Raw genomic sequence first — 25,582 nt, forward strand, 5'->3', positions numbered from 1 at the left:
TCCTCCCCCTCTCCCTCCTATAACAAAGCATCCATATATGTGCTATTTAACATGTAAATTATATTGCCATACATAAAGTACGGATTAACACAAAAAGATCATTTAGGCTGCATCTTAATGAATGATGAAAATTCAAGTTATGTTTTAAAGGAAGAAAAGACACGGACGAAGGTCTTTATAATATCTATAATAAATGCAAAGAAATCAACAAACAGAAACTTGGCTGTAGCAAACTGTACATACATAAATATCTCTTTTATACCATAACATTCAATTTTCTTCACATAAAGCTTTCTGTGATTTTACTTATTACATCCAGATTTTCTTTATACCCTTTTTAAAAAAAAAGTGCCTTTCAAATTTACAGCTTGTACCTCTAAAGCAACATTAAAACATCATGCCCCAAAGAAAACAAGGTACAAAGGAAGCTGCCACGTAAACTCCTAAAAATGGTGAGGAGGTCCTAACCCCTCCAGCAGGTGTGGGTTGGTGGATTGTATGATACTGACATGGTACCTGGGAGAGGGGCTTTCGGGTTGATCGAGCAGCACCATAGGAAAACTGCCCAGATGGCCCAGTAGGGAGAGCCATTGGCTACGCCAAAGGCCCAGACTTCATGGGTCTAGGGAACCCTATATGTCCCTAATTTCTTTAGTATTAAGGCTCAGAGTGTCAAATGACACTGTACCAATTACATGTTTGTTTGCCTCCTGTTGTTTACTGTCCATGTCCAAAGGCTTTTTTTTCCTTCTTTTATACACGGGTTAGGGAGAACGGAAGCTGCCATATGATGACCTCTGCCAAGATCACACCTTCTCTGACAGCCTGGGGTTGCTTTGGACCTGCTTCCCCTCTTGCTGCCTGCACGTGTGCTTGCTTCAGAGGGGAGGAGGACCGTTGGTATATCTGAGCATGGGATGGAACGATCTGGCAAAGTTGTTGGAGAGGGCACAGCTGTAGTCTTCTTCCGATATGGGTACACGGGAGGTGAGTCCGATAAGGAGTAGTAGGAGCAGCTGAATCGGAAGAGCTGCCCTGAGGACCCGGAACAAGAAATCTCGACCTGCCCGTGCTGGCCTGGTTTCAGAAAGGGAGGAATCGGAGCCACCTTTTGTGGACCTAAGGGAAAAATTGACATAAACATCTCAACTCAACTCAAATGGGCTTGCTTAGCATTTTTTGCTTTAGTGCCTTCCTGGGACATAAAGGGCCATGCAAAACACAACCCAATTCGGCACTAGCCTTCTGTAGGGTGCCCATGTCATTTCCCAACCACCAAAATAAGAGCTGTGAGTCTTCTGCAGGCTTCCAGAGTGGCTTCCCTACTACCAAAGGAACAGTGATTGGCAAGGACAGTAACTTGAAACTAAACATCCAATCGGTCAATTAAATGTGACAGAATGCATTCAACTTAGGCTCCCTTCACTCAATTTGATAAACCCTTTCCCATCAATAGTGGTAATTGCATAAATGAAATAAATTCAGGATAATTAAGATATAGATGATAGATGTTTGATGTGTTTATTGTTGTTGTTTTGCTTTCAGAATATCAGGAACACAGACAAAATGAACTGTGAGAACACCTTAGTTAGTGTGTCACTTCTAAGCACCCTGAGTAAGACGGAATCTGTGGAGTACAGGGTAGGAATGCCCTCAGCCACACTGCTCTGATGAAGGAACTACTTTATCTCAGCCTATGCCCTGGTTTCATCTTGCACCATCCCAGCATCGGTTCCCGGCACTTTTTAGTATTAACTTGCTGACCTAAGAAAGATCATACAAGTTTTGAGAATGCTCAGGAATTCAACAGAAGACAGAACAACTTTGATAAGTGGACTTGTTCATGGTCACTCTCCAATGGCTTTTGCATAGATGTGGGTGCCAGTGTAGACTGCATTTGTGTGGGAAAACGTAACTGTGGCTCTACCTGAAGAACTTGATCGGTGCATGTTGATAGTGAGTATTTCAAGTGATTTCTGTCGGGAATAATGTTTCAAAGAATAACAGTTTCAAAACCACACGAAGCACAGCAATGGAGTCTGCCTACCAAACACAACTGGTGAAGAGCAGATTCTAGTGTGATGGCCACTATTTCCTAGAGAGGAAAGATTGTCACCTTGAAGCTCCTCCCAGATTCAAAGTGCCAAGTTTTCCTATTTTGCCTTAAGTGCATTAGGGAAAGCACAGGGGGTTTGGGCATTCATAAGAGTGGCTGAAGTCCTGAATGTGGAAGAAGGTTTGTGCTAAGTTGGTATGGGTGTCTTCTTGGAGCAGAGATTAATTAATGCTCTGTTGGGTTACTTGTGAAAATGGCTAAGATTTTTTTGTTTGTTTGTTTGTTTTTACAACAGCTATTTTTTGGACACATATATCTGACGGCATCCTGTGAGAAAAAAAAAATACTAGATATGCCAAGAAGATGTATTCCCAAAGACCTAGTCTGAATTCCTTCAAGAGTTAAGTGTGATTAGACATAAGGGCATCATGTGTCTTTGTTATAAGAAGAGATATACAGTTTATGTCGGTAACTGCACAGGCTTAGATTCTAAGAAAACAGGAAGGATGTTTGCAGCTTCCCAGTTGGCTGTTAATTGTTAAAGATGGATTACCCTGAGATTAGTGGGGGAGGAGGGGCGGTGCCTGAGAAATGTTAAAGTAAAAATACAGGCATAATCCTCTTACAGGGAATAGAGGAGCTACTCAAATCTGCTACTCAACTGTAAAGGAAGTATAGGAGAGAGGCCAGTGTTAATGTCCTAAGCAGTTCACACTGCCCGTGTCTCTAATAGGGCTCTGAAGTATAATGGAGGGAGAAAAATCGCCACCCTAAACTACAACCTCACTTCTCTCTGAGGCCCATAATGAGAGGCAGTGCAACCCTGACCAACTCAGCTTGCCTCTGTGTGACAGGCTCTTGTAATGAGGCCAGGAGGCTTCTAGCTTTTCAACTCCATGTTCTATGTGGTGTGTGAGTTCTACTAACTTGTCAATATAAACAGGCCCCAACTGAGAGATCAAAAGAGTTCCTTCACCATCTAATGGAAAATTCCATGATGCCAAATCTAGTAAGTTATTCCTAACCAGCTGGATAGTAGAAAATGTATATTTCTAGGAAAAACAGTAAGATGTAAAATAAGTATGTTATGTGCCTTACTGGGGGAAGAGGAGGTGGAATAGAAATTTTCTAAGCTACCCAATTATAAAATATTAATGCTTAGATAGGGTGGGATATGTAGCCTTTCTGCTCATGCTGTAGGTAAGTAGCTAAGGAGAGTTAACACTTACTCTGAATAATGCTAGGCAACACTTGGGTATTCCTCATTCACTCCTCTCAACAGACTCCTGAGGTATGGACACACTAGCTTCATCTTCCAGGCGATGGAGAGAAGGCTCACAGAATGAAGGCTCAAGTTCAGATCACTAGCAAGGGGCCCAGTGAAGGAACAGCCTGAGGCTTCAATGATCACAATTTGGACCCTCTTTAAGGATCAATTTGTGTGTGTGTGTGTGTGCGTGTGTGTGTGTGGTATGTGTACATTTTTTTGTGTATGTGTATGTATGGTTGGTTGTGGGACTAAACGTTGTTATCAGATGTCTTTCTCTATTGCTATCCTTCCTATTTTGTGAGAGAGGGTCTCTCACTGAACCTAAGCTCAGACACCCAGCAAGACTAGCTGACCAATAAAGTGCTGAGCACTTCTGTCTGTGCCTCCTTGGCACCAGAATTTCACGTGTAGTTTACTTGGATGTTGAATGTCCAAATTCACATCCTCATGCTCATGCAGCAAGCACATAACTGAGCTATCTTCCCAGCTTCAGGACCCTGACTCTAACAGGAGCCAAATGACACATTTATAAAAAAAAATCTATCAAGATCGCCCCCACCACACTCCTTGATACACTATGATCCTTCACTTGGTGACATGAATGACTGGCACATTACATACATTTCACACCTAGAAGCAAACACCAATGCTTTCATCCTAAAATATTGGGAAGTGGTTTGCTTGTGCTTAAGATCAATATTTCTAGTCATAAAGGCATTTGTTACATGCTATTCTATCACTGACAGGGGACTATGTTTCCAGGAGGTCACAAAATCCACAGGTAGCTAACCTTGCTTCTCTGGCTTCCCTTTTCTTATTTTTGAAAAAGATGGATGGCTTAGTATATTAAAGACCAAAGCCATTTTTTAATTTGATGGCTTATTCAATAGTTCACTTTAAAGTGTCCTGAGAAATATGGGATAAAAGGGAAGGCAGACTCTGTACTGGGTCTTTCTTTGGCGTGATCCTTCAGTACAAGTTGATGTGAAAATAGTCCCTGGTGAAACAACATTGACCCTGGATAAACAACAGCACAATGGCAGAAGAAAACACTCCGTTTCTCAGGACCACTTCCGTCAGAAGATATTAGATACTTTAGGGATGGGCAAAGGTCCACAAAACAATTGAGAATTCAATCAAATGAAGCTGAATAGCTCCTCTTTGTCAATTATTAACTTCTGTGAGGTTAAAGGTCAGGATCAAAAACAGAGGCTTTGTCATGACCAGTTCATTCCTAACAAGAACTAGAAAGGTCATCATTTGGAGAGCATGGGCTCACATGTGACAGAATCCTTTGAAGGACATGGCACATTTAACAACACCAGAGCATTCTTTAGTAAAATGTAACCACCACCTGAGTTCTACGGTTGAATGCCACCTTAGCGAGAACTAATGGGCTGAGGCAGGGACGAAGAGAACATGTAGTACTTAGTGGCTATCAGTGCAGTTGACTAAATGTCCAGTCTACCAACTGAGACAAGTCTTCACCCAACCTGGAGTAACTACTACAATTCCTGTAGTTTCAAAGTTGCTTCATCTGAGTGACTCTGTCTTAGAGATTTTAGTACCAATAGGTTGATCATCTCAAAGTAAAAGGGTGCTTATTTTTGTATTAATCTAAGATCATTCAAGTTTCAAGTGTACTGTGGAATTCAACAGAAGGCAGAGCAGTGATGATAAGTGGAGTCATGGCCATTCTCCAGTGGCTTTTGTACAATGTGGGTGACAGTGTAGACTACATTTGTATGGGAAAGCTTAACTGTGTGATTCTCAATGGGAATCACATTTTATGTAATTTTGTCCATAATAACATGTGCCTATTCACTCCAAGTAAATATATATCCTGTCTTTCTTTTCTCTTTCAAATTGATGGATAAATGACTGTCCCTTTTCTAGAACACATACAGAGGATGGAGGGATGGGACAGGGCCTAAAAATAAATGATACAAAAAAAGTGTGCATAAAAAAGAAAATACAGAGGCCTGAGAATTGTCATATAGTAGGCAACTCATTTTTCAAATTCTATAGGACCAATGAGATATTAATATGAGATAATTAGATGCATACATCTTACAAAGTGAGGGGGGTATTTTCAGTTTGACACTGGTTAGACACAATAAATAAATTTCATACACAGAAATTTCTAGCTGTCCATCTATATAGTCTTTGAAATTCAGTACTTCCTAGATGTGTGCTGAGAAGGCAAATTGCAAGAAACACCTGAGGCCTCTGTTATTCCCTTGTTCCAATTCTAATGTTCACCTGGTCCTATGCTCACATTGCTTGGTTTATCCTACTGTGGACATTCCACTGGGAGACAAGTGTCTTTTCAGTATGGTAGGGCCCAGAGTACTGTGAGACCTGTGTTCACACTTCTCAGGCCCTTGTCTGTAGGTTGAGGAATCTAGCTAGCCATGTCACAGGAATTTCAGGTTAACTGAGGTAACACACACAATGCATAGCATAGTGCTTGAAACACATTAAGTACAAAATAAATGCCAGCACCTAACAGTTATTCTCTGTGTGGGTTGGGGGTGCTGAGAAACAGCATTGAAAACTGCTGAGTTCAGTCTGTTTTCTCCAGAAAACATTTTTGACTTACTAACAGTGATTTCAAAGATACGGTTTCGCAAACTGCTTGACTCCTTACCCCCAAACACTGGGACACCTCACTTCAAAAGTGAGCAAAAGAGCAAAAGAGAAGCCTGTTGGTGTCCCAGCCCACAGCTGTCCTGGAGCATGCAGGTGGCTGGCTCTCTAAGGGCAAATGCTTTATGCTAAGACTTTTGGATGCTTTGAACAATGGGCTTCCAGGAAGTGTTCAACAGAAGAAATTGGAAAACAAATTTCACCATAAACTGAACAAGCAAAAGAGACCCCTTACTGGCGTGCTTAAATATATTTGACTACCTTGAATCTATTTGAAAGGATGCCTCTTTCTTGTCCCTCCTACCAGGACTTCAGCCAGTCCTTTTCAGCTCCTGTTGCTTCTTCTTAATTCTCTGTGTAGAAGATGCCAAAAGTAAAAGCATCCAGAAAAGTTCTGCCTCTTTGTGTTCTCAGCTATAGAGTGAATTCATCCTTCATCCCACACAGGGAAAAAGAATTACAGTCTATCATCGTGCTGAAACCAGCACACCATCCTCCCTCTTTGTAAACTGTTGCTTATCCATGCATATGTGTATGGAAGACGTTTGGTGACAGGGTTACAAAATCTTAAGTCAGATGCTGAGCCACAAACAGCACTATTCTGAAGGCACACTTCTAAGTGTTTAACCTCAAATAAAACCCCACAAGTGTCATGGGGCAGTATAAATGCAGGCACAATTTTGTTTTATTTTTGGTTTCTTATAATCTTGGCAAGTTCTTTGGAAGCTCCTTGTAATTGATTCTAAGAATCTCTGGACTCTCGTACATTGCAAACCTTTAATTGAAGAAACCATCATGTATTGATTTTGTAAGTTTGAGTAACTATGGGCCTACCTCTAGTTAGATTATTATAATATTCAATGAGGACAGGGAATTTTTAACTTAAATTTCAAGTGAAATATGTAACAGGTGAGGATGTTGTTACCATTGAGTTGAAATTACAACAAAATACAACCTTTCCCTTTAAACCAATACCTTCCCAAATTAGCTCCTTCTTGGCAGAAGACAGCATCTGTCTCTAAATCCGGGGCTTCTTCCACAACCTTCCGGATTTGTTGGAGCAGTGCAAGATCAAACACAAGGCCAGACTCCAGGTCAAGGCATGGATGGCTGCCTACACTTTAAATAAAGTGAATATCCCCTCTGTGCCCATGGACAGGGTTGAGTGCACCCAATCCAAGGTGCCATGGAGTTAAGAAGCCCCAGAATGTTCAACCATAGCTTGTTTGCCAAGGTGTTTGATGGAGCATGTCATCAAGGCAAAGCGTCTTTGTAATCGATTCCCTCCCAAGTAACCAAGTGAGCAGTGGTAAATTTTCAGACAAGTGTTAATTAGAGATGCTGGGCAGAACAGAGCCAATAGGAGCTTCGTGGGTATCGCAGCAGGAATGTGGCAGGCCCATTGGCAAAAGCCCTGTTAGGCACATGAAAGCAATCGGTGCCCTCAGAAACAACACCTTAGACATATTCAGAAGGTTTAGGTGGCAGCAAGGAGAGCAGATAGATTTGGTATTTGTGAGCCAATGGGGTCTTGCTACTGTCTTACTGCTTCCTTCCTTATCAGCAAAATCCCTTCTGTCAATCAGGAGACCGGGCTTGTGGTTATCTCAAAGGGCTGCTGTGGGATGTCTTCATCTCTGGCCATGGCACGTCCACAATTAATTTGTGGGAATTAGATAATACAATGCTACCTCCAGGAGGTGACTGCTTTTCCTCGTTGGTGGCTAAGAGGGCATAAGACCACCCACAGATGACCATCGTTCTCTGCCTAGGTCTTGGGGAACTTTATTCCACATTTCATCATTGCTATTTTATTACAGGTTGTTGAAAACAAAAACAGAAACTTGTTTTCAAACCAATCAACCAACCAAACCAATATAAAAATAAAAGCAGGGGAAAGGGGGTAACAGTAAAAGGGGCTTGAAACATGAATGTATTGCTATTCCTTCAGCTGAGTAGGGATGTAGCAGAAAATAGCCGCCACCCATTGCGTGCCCGATAAACCAAGACTATTTTTGAGGGGGCAGTTACAGCTATGTCTTTTCTAATCTCCATTTAGATTTCTTCTCAGTGCTAATTAGTTTCCAAAGGGGCAGATAGTTTATAGGAAACTGGCTGGAACTGTGACTGAACACCCAGCTACGAGAAAAGTATTTTCATTTCACAAAATGAAAGAAATTAAGAAAAAAAGACAAAGAAAAGAAAGAAAAAGGTTTTCTGGGGAAACAAAGCTGAGTGGTGGAAGGTCAGAGGCGTACAGACACCACACCAACAACAGAAAAGGCGAAGCGTTGCTAACTGCAGGGACAGAGGGGACCCTGAGAGGCAAACGTGGTGAGGTGCAGTGGCAGTGGAGTACAGGGGCGACTGAGTAGCGCAAGGGCCGCCCCTGGAGCATGTTGCTAGGAGCCGAATGTTAGGGCAAGCAGAAGAGGCTAGAAAAGTGCTTCGTGATTTTAAATGAAGAACACCACATTTGGCTTGGCGGTTTCAAAAATCTAAAACCCACAATCTGGATAAAACGGGAAGGTAAAATTAAAAAAAAAATTGGGGATGTTAGTATATTTTATGCAGATTTGTGGGTTCTGTGAGAGGTGAAATAATTCACTGATCAGTTACCTGCCTTCTTGTAAGATTGAGAAGGAAAGAGGATGATAAAATCTGCCATGAACCAATGGCAGTTGAGCCACTAATTGAATTGCATATTCATGGACACGTAGTGCATCTTTTGATCCATAAGATCAGATCAGGTAAATACAGGAAAACAAAATTTTGATGGAAGACCAATTCTGCTATGATATTTACCTGTTCTCTATGGATAGACAGAAACATCTCTACTACCCCCGACACACACCAGATTAGAGGCTTCCCTAACTCATGGGCAATTTTTATCATCCTCTTAGGGGGGTGGTCTAGAACAGGTGGAAACCAGGAGAACAAGGTACCTGCTCTTTGGGCTGCTGACAGAGGGTCCAGGCTGTGAGAGACTACATTTGCCTCGTGGCTGTTTGCAATGAACAGGGGTAAAGAAAGAAGAATGTTCAGTCCAGGCAAATAAAGACAAGCTAACCAATGAGCACAACTAAGAAGGCAGCAAAAGGCAAACAAATCAAATGCAATGATCGGTACCCATGGACCAAGGAAACTGGCTTTTCTTCAGTGGAAGGAGTGGGCTAGACTCATATTTACAGTATCAGCCATTAATTCAATGTGAGATACGACTGTGGCCTGTGCCCACAGTAGACACAGCCTCTGCCATTCCTCCTGGCTAAAGTGAAGATGACTCTGTGTTATAAGATTCTCTGTGCATTTAGTAATTCTAAACATGAAGCTCACTTCATCCTTCTGCCTACTTCAGAAATAATTCACACAGGCTTTTGCATTTTGGCAACCTGGAGGGCACAGAGTCGATAGTAAGAATTTGAATAGGAAACTGAGGTGAAACTCGACATGTTACACCCTCGAGAGACAAATCGAGGCTAAATTTTGAATTGAAAAGCCAGTGTTCCTTCACATTCTTAAACTAGGATCTATAGGAAACTAGTGAATGTTGGTAAAACACAAACAAATGTCTAATAAGGATAACACATGTATCAGCATAGAACGTAAGTATATATGACAAAATACAAATGAAATTATTACTTCTATACTCTAAGGGGAAATGGAATGCATATACTTATAAAGCCAGACCAAAAAAATCAAACAAAAAATGAAAAGAAGCTCCTATGCAGAGAGAACTGAGGTAGAGAGGGGAGCAGGGGACAGCTCTGCCTTTTATCATCTATGTGCTCTGGTGAGGCAGTTTCCACATGGGCAGGGTTTGGTGTAGGCTTGAGTAGTTGCCCTTTCAGCGTTAATACCCAGAAGCCCTTGGGTGTCATTACTCAGAAGCCCTTTCTCTTGAGAGTCAATGCCACTTTCATCTGTCCTGTCAATTCAGTGACTCACAAGATGCTCATGATTCGCCTCCACTGTTTGAGGCACTTCTGGGCACGACAACCCACCATTTTTAGTGGACATGCCAGTAGTAATTTGAAGAAGGGAGCCATCAATGGTACACATGAGTACCACTTCTAGAAATGGCCATTTGATCAAGAAAAAAGAAATATCCTTCCTGCATATGAGGCACATGTTGAGCTCATTAAAAGGGGGAAAAACATAAAAACAAAAACAAAATCACTTTTTTATTGCTGAGAATACACTACAAGACTGGAGACATAAATTCACATGGGTAACTGCCCTTTCCTATTTGGGGGCCCGTGTTTTGAACCTGTGGACCCTGTAGTCACAAAACCTGTCACATCTCACACTTCCCACCATGGACCAATTGGAAAGGGCCAACAAAAAGTTACCGATTTCTGTCTGTTTGGGGTACTTCTTCCTGATGTAGGACTCACTGACCCCGACGTGTCCACCTCATCTGCAGAAGACCATGAAGACAAATCCTGCGAGAATAAAAAGAAGAAGGAGGAGGAGGCATTCAACAATTCCACATCCCAGAGCAACCTCTTCAGCTCCATCATAAAGATCAGACTATCTGCAGGCAAACCTGATTCGGATGACAAGAGCAAAACCTTGTTTGAGGGTTCTGGAATTTCTTGGAATAAGCTCGGCCCTTCTGGAAAACATAGCTAGTGTTTTATTTTTGTGGCTTTGATATCTCTTTGTGACATGAGCACAGTGGGATGATTACTGGCTTTGGGGTTGGAGGGTGTTGCTTGGTGAGGAGAGTCCCTTTACAAGTACAGGTCACTCAGGACAGAGTCCAATTCATTTATGATCGAAACAAGTGACAGCTGTCTAGGAGTCTGCTTTGTAAGGTCAGGAAAACTTAATAGCTTCTACTCTGCTGTGATTCAGGGGACGCTGTGCTTTGAATACTTCCAGACAAATGAGCAGTTTGGTGTTTGTGAAAAGATTTCACAACGGAATGGCTGAAAACCTTACCAAGCCCCACTGTATCTATTAGGTGCACGTCTTAAAACTAACAGTGTGGCTGTGATAGAGTTTATTTAAGGGCAAAATACTGCATAGAGGACCATTTCAGTGAATGAACGAATGACTAAATGAACAATTCAAAAGGAAGCAGAGTACATGCGCTCCTCAGTGTTTAACACGGAACCCACATGCAATGACCATGCTGCCGGTCTGCCACAGCTGTATATCGGAAAACATGTCATTTCTTAAATAAACGGTTGAAATTAAATGCCACAGTAGTCACAGCAACAGGGTTGGAGGTAGCAGGCTGAAGAGGTCTCTTAGATTTCACAGAATCAAAAGCACCGTCCTGTTATAAAAGTTTAGGAGTCTGCTTTTGTATTCTGAGACAGCTCTTGAAAGAGCGGATCGGAGAGTGGCCACTCTGGGTGTGACAAGTGGTACAGCCGAGCCTTTCTATGACAGGTGGAGATCCGGTGCTTCAGGCTCCTCTGGGAGAAGTGATGCCGCATACGGTGTCTGAGGGGCTTACCTGCTGACTGCTTGACATGCCTAGTAGCTTCTCCAGATCCTTGATATGACGGCTGACCTCCTTCAGGAGAAGCTTGAGCCGATTTCCAATCACATGGACTTTTTCTTTGGCTTCTAGACAATCTGAACCCTCAGCATTCACCAAGAGCTGGCGAGACATGTTCTGTAGTGAGGCCACTCTGAGCTGGGACTTCAGAAGCTCCTGCTTTATTTGCTGTGGATGTAACAGGAGACATTTCTTTAAGATGTTTCGGTACCTAGAGGGACTTGCCCAAGTGGGCCATTGTATCTCAACCTCCCAAGGCACGGGGCCTCCAAACAGGACTGAAGCCTGTGGAATGTGGTACGAGGACTCCACGCTAACCAACCTTTATGGCCAAATATGTTCTTAAAGACCTTTAGATTCTCTGAGCTCAGGGGTCTCATTGGACACATGGGTTTTTAGTAAGAACTATGGGGAAGTTTAAATTGAGTAAGGGATGTAAAGATATTTCCTATAAAAATGCGATCTAAGATAATCTGTTACACAGAAAAATAAAACATTAAAATCTAGGTACAGCAAAACTCAAATGCATCTAGGCATACTCTGAGGTATAGCTAAATCTTTCTAAATGCTCTGCAGTGAATGATAATTTGCAAGGTTTTGCCAGAGAGCAAGGTTAAAAAAATACATAAGGATCATTATCTCCTATTGGTTTCAAAGATTCCCTCTAATACTGAATTTAAAGCTCCTCATTCAATAGCTTAGATTAATGGGTTCTAAGTGCTGTGCCATAACATTGTAAGGCCACACACACACACACACACACACACACACAGAGAGAGAGAGAGAGAGAGAGAGAGAGAGAGAGAGAGAGAAAGAGAGAGAGAGAGAAAAACGAGATTCGAAGGGTGCTCTCTTTCTGGTTGAATTTAATGCCAGAAAAAGCTTCTGTGAGATAGATAACTTTTGGTTCTGTAAGATATGGCAGTAAGTTACCTCATAGCTTTCTGCAAACTTGCCACCAATGCTCGTGTTTCTCTTACCTGGCCTGTTGAATTCCTCTTGAATTGATTTAACCATCTCTTTTCATTTAAATAGTTTCAATTTCAGTTTTACAGTTATAAGCGACTAAGTGCATTGTGGTAGATGCTGTTAAGTGTCAACCTGACAGAATCTAGAATTATCTGGGGTACAAATCTCTGGCCATTCCTACAGGGGATTGTCTCGGTTGTAAGAGGGGCCATTCCTGAGACTGTATAAATGGAGAAAAAGAGCTGGGTGCCAGCACTCGTTCATTCATTCATTCATTCATTCATTCATTCATTCATTCATTCATTCATCTCTCCGTTTCCTGGTAGTTGATGCCATGGGACCAGCTGCTTTAACTTTGTGCTGCTTGGCTTGCCCTGCCAGGATGGACTGGATTCTCAATTAGGAGCCAGAAAACCTTTTCCCTCCTAAGTTGCTTTTGTTAGAGTATTTTATTTTACAGCAACAGAAAAAGAAACCCAGACCTATGCTTCAAGATGACATACACAGCCAACAAAATCTGAATTAAGAGTAAGTATATTTCCCTAAGACGGCTGCCTTAACAGACACAATGGAACTGAGATAAAGAACTCTTCAGACAGTATAATTGAGCACTGGGTAATCATGTTGGCCTCAGTGATTCATACATGCTTGTTTCATGACTGGAAACCTCACAGAACTAAGCTCGAGGCTTTAGTTTGAGCCTACATTGAGAGCATGCAAGGGTTTTATTTTGTTTTGTTAATGGATCTTTAAAAATTACCCAGAGTTCTCACCGTGAGCTGCGTGTGATGGTCCTGAAGTGTCTCTGGGTCAAGGGTTGAATCAATTGGGACAATTTCATTTTTCCTTCTGTCAGTGTTTTCCAGCAGGAGAAGCAAAGCGTGAGTCATTTCATGGAAATCCTATCAAAAAGACGGAGCATGAAATAACAGCACATAGAAAATCATCTTCTAGAATATATTTCAATTTTCTTTCTTTTCTTTTTTGCTTTCTCAAGACAGGGTTTCTCTGTGTAAAAGTTTAAGTTCCTGGCTGTCCTGGAACTCTCTTTGTAGATCAGACTGGCCTCAAACTCAGAGATCTGCTTGGCTCTGCCTCCCAAGTGCTGGGGTTAATGGTGCACACCGATTCTTTTCTATGGCTGTCAACAGTAAACATACAACACCATAATGACCAGTACGTGACCCTGCTCTGAGGAAGGCCCCTGCTTGTTATAGGAGGTAGAGTAGCTACGGCCTTACCTCAGCAGCCGTGTTGTAACTCACACAGCATGATTTTATCTGTTTACTTAAAGCTTCTTCTAACTTACCCTTGTGGGAACATTTAGACAGAAAGCACACTGACATTAAAACACTTAATTTCTGAGAAACAAAACAAAACAAAACAAAACAAGAACCTAGCAGTGCTAATAGATAATCTGAAAAGAAATGACTCACCCCTGTGTGCTCAAATCTTTCCACTGCTGAAGACACAGGCTCAATCCTATATCCCCTTCGTTCATCTTCTTACATCCTTACTTGACATTGTTATTGATGAGCTCCCACATACAAGGCATTCACTGCCTTTCTTTAGTAGACACAGCAGGGACACCCACTTCCCAGGAGGCTTCCCATCCTGCTCTATCCCGTTGCATACAGGCCAAGGCTGGCAGAGCTGTGATGTTCTGTGTGACCTTGCCCTTGACCTGATCATTTCCTGGCTTGCTGACTATCACTTGGCCACACTGCCTTCTTGCCTGCTCGTAAAGAGACGACACCTATACTTTCTGGACCTCCCATCTGCTGAACTCCTTCATAACAACAACCTTCCAGTACTACTCAGATGTCTACAGGATCCTTTGCCCTCCCTCCTGTAGTGGCTTTTCGCCATTATAGTCCCAACCCATACTTATTGATTCCTTGGATAACTATTCCCTTACCTTACATTTATATTCCACTTATTTGTGTGTACATGTGGGGGGTGGGCATTTATATGCCATGACACACATGTAGAGGTCAGAGGACAACTTACAGTTGTCAGTTCTCTCCTTCCACCACATGAATTCCAAGTTGGTGACAGGCACCCTTACCCAGTGAGATATCCTGTCAGTTTCTCCATAGATTTTGTTGCTAGTGCCTCTTTAATAGAAGCACAGACTAGGCTGTATCTCAATTGCTCTGAGCCTTACCTGGCACACAGAAGAACCTCGGCAAATACTGGCATAAATGGACGAATAGAGATCTGTCATGCTGGCATTGCTGTGCAAAGCTTACCTGTCTAAATGTTTGGTAAATGTGTTTTGAGTGCGTAAGTGAAATAAATGAGTAACTCAAAGAAGGACTGTCAACTTGGTAAGCACTGGTTTTTATCTACAAAGATTAGACAAAACTCCTTGAACACATTCCCCCCCTAATAAGAACAGTTACCTCATTCAGATGCTGCCTTTAAGAGCAGTCATATCCTTCAAGCAACCCTAATGTAGTGTCTGGTCTGGTATCATCACCCGCCCAAAGCCCAACCAACCTGGCACTGCATCAGTGCATCCTGCAGCGAACCCCTCCAGTCCTCTAGCAGAGAGCACACGCGGTCCCATCTCCTATTCATCTGGGATAAGCGATCCTGCAAGTCATGGCTCTCCTTGCTGTCGGCCTGGGTGAACTCAGAGCTGCAGAGGTTGATGGAGAGGATGATGGCTTTGCGGTGGTCCAAGGCTTTCTGGAGCTCCTAAAGAGAGCAATCAAGCAAGAACGGCGAGAGAAACATTTTTTAAAAAGCACTTTGAAGACTCTTGAAAACATTTTACTCAGAGATGAAGAAAGCTCTGTTGTTAAAGCAGGAACTTGAGTTCAATCCCCAAAACCCACACAAAAGAACCTGGTCTGGTGACACATGCTTGTAACCCGGAGCTGGGAGTGGCGATTGTTAGACTACTGGGGCTTATAGTATACCTAGTCAGTGCACCCTACTTATTGAGATCTAGATCAGTTAGGGACCCTGTCACAAGCAAAAAGTGAAGAGTATTATCAGAAGCACACTCAAGAGTCCCCTGTCCTTCACACAGACACACATGTGCAACACATACACACACACACACACACACACACACACACACACACACACACAATCCATGTTTCAAGAGTTCACATGAAAAATGATGTTACATTTTCATGAACTGTTACATTTTCAGGATGTTTACCAGGTCATTGCAGAATGGAAATTAGGAATTACACAGGGAAAGAATTCCCAAGGGGAAGAGAAGCCTGACAGAGAGTAACGTTAGCCAGTACAGCGAAGAAGTCTGAATAACGGAACCCTGTGCAGGAACCGTCAACCACAGCAAAACCGGAATCTTAGCTCTATAGTTTGAAGGAGGAGGAGGACATTGCTTTTTAAAACATTTCCATGATAGTCTTATTTCAGTGAACCAATGGCGCTCAAACTTCTGTGTATAAGAGTGAAATGAGATATCTTTGGGTTCTGAGGTTCTGGGCTCCAGTGGTCTAATACACAGGCACATTGGCCCACAAGTTAATGATGACTGTGTCAAAGGCCACACTGTTGCTATGGTGAAGAAAATTAATAAGCTACTTCATGATTTAATCAACTTAGTTGGACCTCAAAAACAAACAAACAAACAAACAAGGCAACAAAATAAGCAAAGAAACAAAGTCCGTAGGCAAGAACAAAACAGTTTAGAGCTCAGTGCCAAGAACCTGAGAGTTTTTAATTCTGAAAGTTTTGGGTGCTGGTAAACACCCAAAGATCCATATTGGGTGAGCAATTCTGGAAATCAAACTACGCAGGGTAAATTTTCTTACAATTTATCATTATTTCTGTCATGTTCCTAACTCAAGTTAATTTTTTTCTTGTTTTTTTTTTTTTACTTTCCAATGGATCCTCAACACGATTCCCCAGATACCACCACTAAGACAGCATAGATCAAGAGAAGCTCTGAAAGATCCTTGATTACTCCATGGGTATGTTGACAGAGAACATTGATCTGTAGGTTCATGACTATATGCAGGTGAGGGCTGGCACAAGTTAGGTCAAGGTCCATGATTGGACAGTAAAAAGTAAGGCAGGGACAAAGTTTTGGTGGGAGAGAAGGGAAGGAGAGTCAAGATGAAGACAGAGAAGGATGACCCAGATCTGGGTGGTCTTAAATGGCCCTAGATAGTTTATGAATATTTCTTAAGGGATGGATTTTGTAGGTCAATTTATTTTATCTAGGTAGGCAGTTTATAGCTTTATTGTTTAGTTATGAGTTTATTATGGATGGAGAATTTAACATATAAATCTGATTGTTAAATTACAGTTTATTGAGTCATGATTTCACCAGATAGTTGAGAGTTTATACTTTAACTCCCAGGGGGTGGTTGCTAGGAGTGTGAGCAGAGTCTGTGGCAGGGAGTGTGATAGGCCAGCCCATGCTGGACTTCTAGAGCCCTGATTTTACCAGTAGCTAGAAACCGGAGAGTTCTCAGCTAGCAGAGAGCTGCCAGGAGGGGAAAGATACTAATCAAAGATAAATTATGGTTAGTTCCATATGGCCCTCCGGTGCCAGAACTAACTCTAGGGACCAGCGTGGTAAGGTGTTAAACTGGAACAGCTCACGCACCACCTGCGTCTGAGAATACTTGGGGGCAGCATGGAGCTGCTGAGATGAAAGTACCCTGCAGTGCCATGTGGCCCAAGGGTGCCAATGCTAGCGTGGGTTAAAAGGTTCAGCCATTTTTAATATTTACCACAACATTGATTTATTGATAAAGGATCAGGAAATGATGCAAGACAAGTGTCTTTTGCTTGTCACACAGAGTGGCATCGGGATTTTACTTTCCTGCCTCATTTTGCTTAAGTCTGAGATTCTGGTCAATGAAAGGTGTCTTCTTTTAAAGGGGCCTGTTTAAAATGCAATGCTACCTAGATACAATGCTTCAGGAACTGTAGAGAAAATGCCTTTCATTATGTGGTTCCTGTAAATCTCACCCCACACACGCGCTTTGTCCTGGAGGTCATTGGGCTGGCTCAAAGAGCATCCCCTGGGTTAATTCTCTGGGGATTTAAATGCAGGAAGATTCTTTCTGTGTTTGGAGGTTCAAAGGAAAGCAAAATAATCATCAAAAGAAAAGCCACAATAGCGTCAATAGGGAATGAGGAGCATAACCTAAAGAGCAGGGGAAGAAAAAGGGATGTGCTCATTACCCTGGAGGCTCTGTTCTGAGGAGAAACATGTTTTGATGTTCTCCCGACAAAAATCACAAGAGCTACAGAGATACTGAACAGAAATGCAACCCCAGGTCTACAGCGGACTCTCGAGCATCTGCAAGAGAGTACAGCTCCATGGGGGAGGATGTCTAAGAGCCAGACCTGTAATTAAGGGACAATATTTGTGCATTCACCAGCCCAGGACAAAATCAGAGGCCAGTGGCAAATGTTTCACCACAGAAACTCAATGGATTTGCTTTGCTTGACTCATTTCTATGTGATGGCTTTTGCCATGGCCCTAATGGATTCAGTACCTTTCACTGACTGGAGAGGTTGTATGATTTCATGGATCTCCCCCAGACTCACACTAGAGTGACCTTGGGAATGATTTCTCTCCAGCTCTACAGAGATGTGCGAGGCTCTGATTAGACTTATATTCCTTTTATGAAGAAATTGAATAGGTTCTAGAGGTCCCAGGACCTTTATTGAACCTAACTGGCCATCCTTAAACACTAATTTATTAATCTCTTAAAGGACAGTTCACATGGTAGATTGATGGATAACATGTCTTATTATTGTTTTTAGTCTTAAAAACCAACTTCCTAAACAGCTTGGGTTTTAAAATGGTTGGGGAAAAGGAGAATATTCTATTCATTCTTGAGAGACATTATCTGAATGTAAAATGTTGCCAGCAGTCTCATGTGTTGAATGCTTGATCTCTGGTTGGGGAAGTTCTAGAAATTTAGGAGCTAGTGCCCAACTAGTAGAAATAGAGAAGAAAGTTGTCTCCTTTGTAGGCTGTATATGGTTTCCTAGCTATTTCTTCTCACCCTGTTTCCTATGTGCTATGAGGTGAGCAGCATCCTTCTCCACATGTGCCTGCCACTATGATGTTCTGTGCATGTGCATGAGGCCAAACTAAGCAACCACTAACTAACACCTCAGAAACCACCAGTCTTTTCTTGCCTCTTCTAGGGTTAATTACATTAGGCATTTCTGTCATGCTGCTCAGATTAACCCAGATACTTTCTGGCTATTGCCCTGTGAGAGTGAAGAACTAGAGACAAGTTTATGAATGGATGGCACTGCCAGTATATATATGATTCACCGCAACATGGGAAGATCCTTGAAACTCACTGGCTAGCCAACATAGCCAATGCACACATTCTAGGCAATGAATATTTCAAAAAAGAGAAACAATTAAATAAAAAAATCTCTACAGCCAAAATGATAAATACAGAAGTGAGATTGTCCTCTGGTCTCTACAAGCATGGGTACATATATGTACTTCTGTACCTACATAAACATGTCTACATACATGTACACATGCATGTATGTGGGCATGCACACACGTGTGCACATACAAGCATACACACACAGAAGCAGAGACAGAGAGATAGAGAGACAAGGAGAGAGAGAGAGAGAGAGAGAGAGAGAGAGAGAGAGAGATGTGTTAGCTGTTATGCATGACCATGGCCTTCTGGCTTCTGTGGAAGGAAAGCAAGGACAGGTACCTTGAGCTTTTTGATGTGAGACTTGATGGTGTGGATGTCGGTGCTGAGCGCCAGGTGCTGGAGCCTGTCCAGTTCCTCCTCGGTCTCTCCTAGCCAGGCGCAGATGTTGTTGAGGTCTGAATTAAACTGCTGCCACTTCTGAAGGTTCTGCTTCATCTTCAACTCCTTGCTCATTGCCTGGGCCTGCAGGAGCTCCCAGCGGTCAATCACACCTGGCAATGCATGCATAGAACAGTGAGCAGGAGTTCGACACCCGTGAGGTTTAGGAAACCCTTTAGATATATATGGTGGCTAACTTTAAAGTGCAACAGACAGGACAATAATGCCACTGGTCATTTCTGCTGCCATCAGCTCAATGGGTGTAATGGCTCTGATTTCCTATTGTTTGCTCCACGGACAATGGTGTAAATCACATTCGCCACTCAGGATGTTCTGCGCATGTGCATGAGGCCATGACAAGCTTTATGAAGGGATGCAGAGCGTGTGAAGAGATCAATCTATCCTTGATCTCCTTCTGTCATAGTGCCCTGGAAACACATATAAGGAACTGACAGTGTAGATCAGACAGGGCATTGGAATAAATGGAGCCAGAGAAGACACATCATGACACTCTCCGTCTCCTTCTGTTGCCGAGGAATGCAATGCTATAGAGGGAGGCTAAGGAGCCCGTAGAACCTGGTGTGACAGAGTGGTTTGAGATCTTGTACATCGCTTTCTCAAGCTGAGGGCACCATGCTCACCAGCTGGCTGAGTCTCTGTGCTGGTGGGGTTAGTGAAGCCGGGAAAGCTCTCTTCCTCTGCCAGCTTGTGCTCCAGTCTCCTCACAGAATCTATGCTGCCGCTGCATTCACCGAGTAGTTTCATCTGTTTACACAAACAAGGAGCCAGACCTGTCACATCAACCCTCACAAGCACACAGTACTTGGGGACAGCATCTTTGTGGTCCCTCCACAAGTGACTGTTTTACTTCTTGGTGTCCCTCCAGTAAAAATAAACAGAATTCAGAACTATGCTGTTTCAACAGCTCTCTCTCTCTCAAACACAGTTTGTATGCATGTGTGTGAAATGCCTGAAAAGTCATTTATAACATTAATTCTCAACCTGTGGGTCCTGACCCCATTAGGGTCAAATGGCCCTTTCACAGAGGTCACCTAAGGTGATCAGAAGACACAAATGTTTACATTATGATTCATAATCATAGTAAAATTATAGTTATGAAGTTGCAATGAAAATAATTTTTTGGTTGGGGTCACCACAACATGAAGAACTGTATTGAAGGGTTGTAGCATTAGGAAGGTTGAGACCCACTGTTTTGTATGAATCTAAACAGGTCAAACTGATCAACAATTAAAGTCCACTGTCCTCAGCCAGAGAGGCAATATCCAGTTTTCAGCAAATTGTCTCTTCTTTCTCTTTCACAAACCTAAATGTGAAAACACTAACAATACCACAAATCCCACAGGAACATCTTTTACATTAAATAACTGAAATACTTAAGGGTTCAGAGCAATATGAAAGTCAGCTGTTTTATGAGAAAATTTACAGTCATTTATGTTTAATAGTCATCAGGGGACTAAGTTCAAAAGTCAAAGCAAAACACACAGCACTCAAATATTAAAAGAACAAATCATAGCTAGGCGTGGTGGTGCATGACCGTGGTCCCAGCACTTGGTAGGTGGAGAAAGATCAGGAGCTGGAGATCAGCCTGGCTATATGATAAGAATCTGCGTCAAAATAGAAGGAAGCAAAATAATACAAGCTAAAATGACACAGAGCATGGTTTTCAACACATTTTTGCCAGGTGAGTACAATCTTGTCTCTCAATGTTTCTCACAATGACAGTATCTTTGAATTACACTTTGTTACTTTTGATTGAGGGGAAGTGTCACCTCAGTGATGTCAACCGGGTCAACATGAAGGTATGCTATGCTTGAATTTTATCTTTTGCAGTCCTGGATATTGAACCCAAGTCCTTGGGCATGCTAGGCAAACACTTTGCCACTGAGCTACATTTCTAGCCCTTGGTACCATACTTTAAAAAGAGGTTTTGTGATAGAGTCATGACTGGAAGGGCATTGGTAATGCAGCTTCCTCCCTGATTCCAAAATGGAAAGTATGTGGGATGTGATGAGACCATTAGCTTTCCATCCCCTTGACCAAGAGCTAGGGAAGCGATTTACTTTAAAATTTTCTTGCTTTAAGTATGTGTAGGCAACGAAAAAATTACTTAGTCAGTGACTACAATGTATTTTTACTGGATACACCAGCAACTGGTGGAGATGTGTAATCCCTTGCTACCTTCTCCCAAAGCTTGCTTTAGTTAGGATGACTTCCTTCAGACTCGGCACCTACAGAGCAGAAGGCAGGGCTAGGATGTAGCTTGTTAGCATAGTGCCAGCCTATCGAATACAAGGTTCAGTTCTCAACACTGTGAAATGTCCTCAAATCAAAAGCAGAAGATTACAAACATTCCTAAGGTCATGAAATGAATTAAGAACTAAAACAACAACAACAGCAACAACAATAACAACAACAACAACAACAACGAAATCTCATATTAGTGATCTGGGGATAACCTCGGTCCAAAATTTATTAGCTGAATTTGGACAGGCGCCTAGTGTTATTTGGATGTGAAAGGTTTTGGTTGTTTTCAGCTAAGTGGATCATACTAAGTGCTCAGTGAAAGGGAACAGGTTCCTGGTGACATGGACGCCAAGGCCTGCCATCTTTTCAAAGAACAATCTCGAACAATGGGGCTTTGTTTCACATGTCCATGTCTACGAGGTCAAGGGCCACCTCTGGGCTTAAGACCTCATAGCACCCATGTGCTGCAGGCAGATGAGCTCATTTGGCCACAGTTGTAATGCAGGTCTCGGTCAGGAGCATGCTGGCGGGAATACTCACGTAGCCCTTGTAGCTGGTGCCCAGGTCTGGCCCTGTGGGAGTTTTGCCTCTGAGGATATTTGCAGTTTGCTGTATCTGAAAGCGGCTGTCATCCAGAGCTTTGTCCAGTTGCCTCATCTGTGACTCCAGTGAGGTAGGATCCCCTGTGGTGATGACCATAAGAGTCTTTAATGTATCACAGCATTTGATTTATTTCAAGCTTGTCAGTCAAGAGGCTTCAGAAAGCATTTGAACGATGGCAAAGCAGAAAGAGTGTGTGTCGGGAGGGAGTTGTAAAGCGTTTAGTGCTGTCCTGCTAGAGGGTTAGACATTTAAGGGGCCAAGCCAGTAAGTGTGCTTCCGAAAGAGACTCAGTAGCCTGGGCTTAGCAGAGAGCTCTGCAGTGGATCTTAAATAGCTTCTGAGGGTCCTGCTCCCTCTCCAGCCATTCTAATGGCAAAGTGTTACACACAGTGGAAGTGACTGGCCACGTCCCAGGCACCAGGAGACAGCAGTATGCTTCCCATGCTCACTACTAGCAGGGAAGGTTTTAGCCTTGGATTTGTCTCTGTGCATCGCAGAGACACCAGCACCACTTACATCCCCGGTTGCAGGAATTCAAGTTAACGGAGAAATGGCTGGCTCGGAATAGACATTCGTAGGGGAACACTTCCTGATCTGGCTGAAACAAAACCTGGCTTCTGTCTCTTCTTTAGGCAAGTTCCTCCTTGCTGCCTAGGTTCTGGCTCACCTTCCCTTAAGAGCTTTGAACTTATGGTATGCATGCTCTTGCAAGTGTTCATTTGCATGCATGTGGTAGTCCTTGCTGACCAGGAACATTGATTATCTGAGTAGCACAAAGACGAGGTGAAAAATTACAAACACAGTAAGCTTTGTAAAATGTATTCCTAAGTCTACCTAGGAGTGATGTCTAGCTGGAAACCACTGAGAAGGTCAACTGTAAAGCCAGCTTTGTTTTTGACCTTTAGTTGGTCTCCAGAAACTGCAGAATGCTATAAACTAGACTCCGACTCAGAAACAGCAACGGCCTGCCACGCTGGCCGTCAGTGGGCCTAAGTACGTCCAGCATCTAGTGCAAACGAGTAGAGGATCTTGAGCAAAACTAACTTCTCCTTTCAATGCCTCTGGTTTCAGAAATCATGCTCTGAAATGGCGATCTGAGGCTTACAATATCATGGAGAGCATTTCTCATTTGTGGAGGTAATAACACTTTTGAGATTAAAGGAAGTGCTCTATTGGCTGCAATGTGTTCACACCGGCATGGAGGCTGTGGTAGACAATGCGCCTGCTTCTACCCACTAGCACCTGCTTCCACCAACCGGAAGACGAGGGCACACAGGCTGGTCAAAGGCTTTTGCCTCCTATGTTTTCAGCTGTCACTGGGCATCGAGTTCTCTCTGTAATGAGACTGATTACCACTTGACAGGCTGAGGAGCTGTTTCATGACCTGGTTATGGAGATCATATCCTTGGTGTAGAACAGCCAGAAGTTTTGTTTTTTTTTTTTTTCCCCTAATGCAGGAGGAAGAGAAGAAGTCTGTGCCTTGGCATGCCAGAGCTGTGAGAGGCGAGGAAGCTGAGCTGAGGGGGGCAGGGCAGGGGGTTGTTGTAAGACAGCAGGTGTGGGAGGTTCGTTCCCACTCTTTGTGCCTACCAGAGGTATTTCTGATTGCATTTTCTGTGAGTTTTACATAGGCTTCAGGGTTCTCGGGGATCACTACATCTGCAAAAAGAGCACAGTCTAAGTTGACAGCTAAATGCTGGACACCTCAATTCCCTTGTGGTGGGGAAGTAGCTTGCCTCGGGAATAAAAAGAAATTCATTGTTCTTGACAGCATGAAGCGGAGAGCCGTGTATGTTTGCCAAAGGCTTCATGTAATGAATCCTGCTAAGAATTCATACTGACTGAGTGTTTTCTGTGCCAGCCACTGTTTAAGGTACTTCTACCCTCACAGGGATCCTAAGAATGCCCAGTAGTATTATTTCCACTTTACAGATGAGAAAACAAGTGTCTAGAGGAATGTGGTTCCTCATGCACACCTATAAAGACACCAAGTAGCAGAAGAGAGGCTCCCCTTGGCAGCATGTTAGCTTTGAGAGATGGTCTCCATAGCACAGTCAGCTCTTCAAGTCTCCAACTTACTGTGTAGCTGTGGTGGTTTGAATGAGAAATAACCCCCTTGGGCTCATGTATGTGAACACTTGGTCACGAGGTCATGGTGCTTTAGCTGGCAGCTTGGGACCTTTAGGAGGCAGAGCCTTGTTAAAGGAAGTATGTCACTGGGGGGGGGGGGGCTTGATGATTTTATAGCTTATACACTTCCTCTTCTGATGCTCTGCCTCCTGGGTATGGGTGACAATGTAACAAGCCAGTTTCTTGTTCCTACTCCCAAGCTGCACCTTTCCTACCACAAAGGGTTCTTATCTCTCTGGAAACATAAGACAAAACAAACTTTTCCACCCTTATTCCTCACCCTCCTTTCTCCCTCCCAAGTCAGGATCTGGAGGAGATGCGAGAATAGAGGGTCAGGAAATCGAACAAAAATATGTAGCAGGGGGATGAAGAACTAGGGATAGCCACCGGAGGGTCCCAGATACCAGGGAAACGAGAGGCACCCAGGACCCAACGGGGATGACTTTAGCCAAAATGGGAAGAGAAAGGGGAGATAGATCCTGTAGAGACCTCCTCCAGCAGATAGGTAGGGCCTCTGGTTGAGGGATGGGGCCATCCATCCATCTCAAAGTTTTTAACCCAGAAATGTTCCTGTCCAAAGGAAGAACAGGGACAAAAAATGGAACAAAGACTGAAGGAAGGGTCATCCAGGACTGCTCCAGCTGGGGATCCATCATGTCTGCAGACACCTAACCCAACTGTTGCCATGGTCAAGAGGTGCTGGCTGGCAGGAACTTAGTGTGGCAGTTCCTAAGGAAGTCCAGCCAGCAACTGACCAAAGCAAACGTGGATGTTTGGAGCCAACCATCAGACAGAGCTCAGGGAACCTGGTAGGGGAGCTGGCAGAAAGACTGGAGGAGGGGAGGGGGATGGCAACCCCATTCGAAGAACAACATAAGCTGGCCTGTCCACCCAGTTCTCCAAGAGTCTAGACTTCCAACCAAGCAGTGTACCTGGAGGGACTCATGGCTCCAGATACATATGGGGCAGAGGAAGGCCTTGCCTAACAGCAATGGGAGAGGAGGCCCTTGGGTCCAGGGAGGCTTGATGCCCCAGCTAGGGGGATGCCGGAGTGGTGGGGCAGGAGAGTGTGGATGAGTGGGGGAGCACTCTCATACAGGCAAAGGAGAGGGTTGAGGGTGGATGTGGGATGGGGGGCTGGTGGAGAGGTAACCAGGAAGTGGAATATCATTCAAGATGTAAACAAATGGATGAAAAGAAACCAAAACCAAACCAAAACAAAACAAAAAAACAAAACAAAATAAACGTTTTCCTTAAGTTGCATTTCGGTCATAGTGCTCTGTCACAGCAACAGAAAAGTAACCAATACAGTTGCAGAGAATTACTCT

At 43.2% G+C, this 25,582-nt stretch overlaps 1 protein-coding gene across 34 annotated transcripts in view; it reads right to left on the reverse strand.

Annotated features, from left to right (window-relative positions):
• Positions 1-171: 171 nt before the first annotated feature.
• Positions 172-25,582, reverse strand: part of Syne1 (spectrin repeat containing nuclear envelope protein 1) — a 471,163-nt gene continuing 445,752 nt past the window's right edge. For 26 of the 34 annotated variants that reach the window (XM_063270573.1, XM_063270583.1, XM_063270581.1 and 23 more), the window contains 10 exons: positions 23,715-23,783; positions 22,062-22,204; positions 19,898-20,021; positions 19,158-19,369; positions 14,962-15,162; positions 13,233-13,361; positions 11,446-11,658; positions 10,328-10,420; positions 8,921-8,979; positions 172-1,119 (listed from right to left, as the gene is read on the reverse strand). In XM_063270573.1, coding sequence (XP_063126643.1) covers positions 879-1,119; positions 8,921-8,979; positions 10,328-10,420; positions 11,446-11,658; positions 13,233-13,361; positions 14,962-15,162; positions 19,158-19,369; positions 19,898-20,021; positions 22,062-22,204; positions 23,715-23,783 — 1,484 coding nt within the window. In that variant the 3' untranslated portion in view covers positions 172-878. The remainder of the gene's footprint in view (positions 1,120-8,920; positions 8,980-10,327; positions 10,421-11,445; positions 11,659-13,232; positions 13,362-14,961; positions 15,163-19,157; positions 19,370-19,897; positions 20,022-22,061; positions 22,205-23,714; positions 23,784-25,582) is intronic. The other 8 variants (XM_039101503.2, XM_063270606.1, XM_039101502.2 and 5 more) reach the window with 3 other exon arrangements.

This window comes from Rattus norvegicus, chromosome 1 (assembly GCF_036323735.1).
Source record: "Rattus norvegicus strain BN/NHsdMcwi chromosome 1, GRCr8, whole genome shotgun sequence".
In the NCBI taxonomy this organism is placed as follows: domain Eukaryota; kingdom Metazoa; phylum Chordata; class Mammalia; order Rodentia; family Muridae; genus Rattus; species Rattus norvegicus.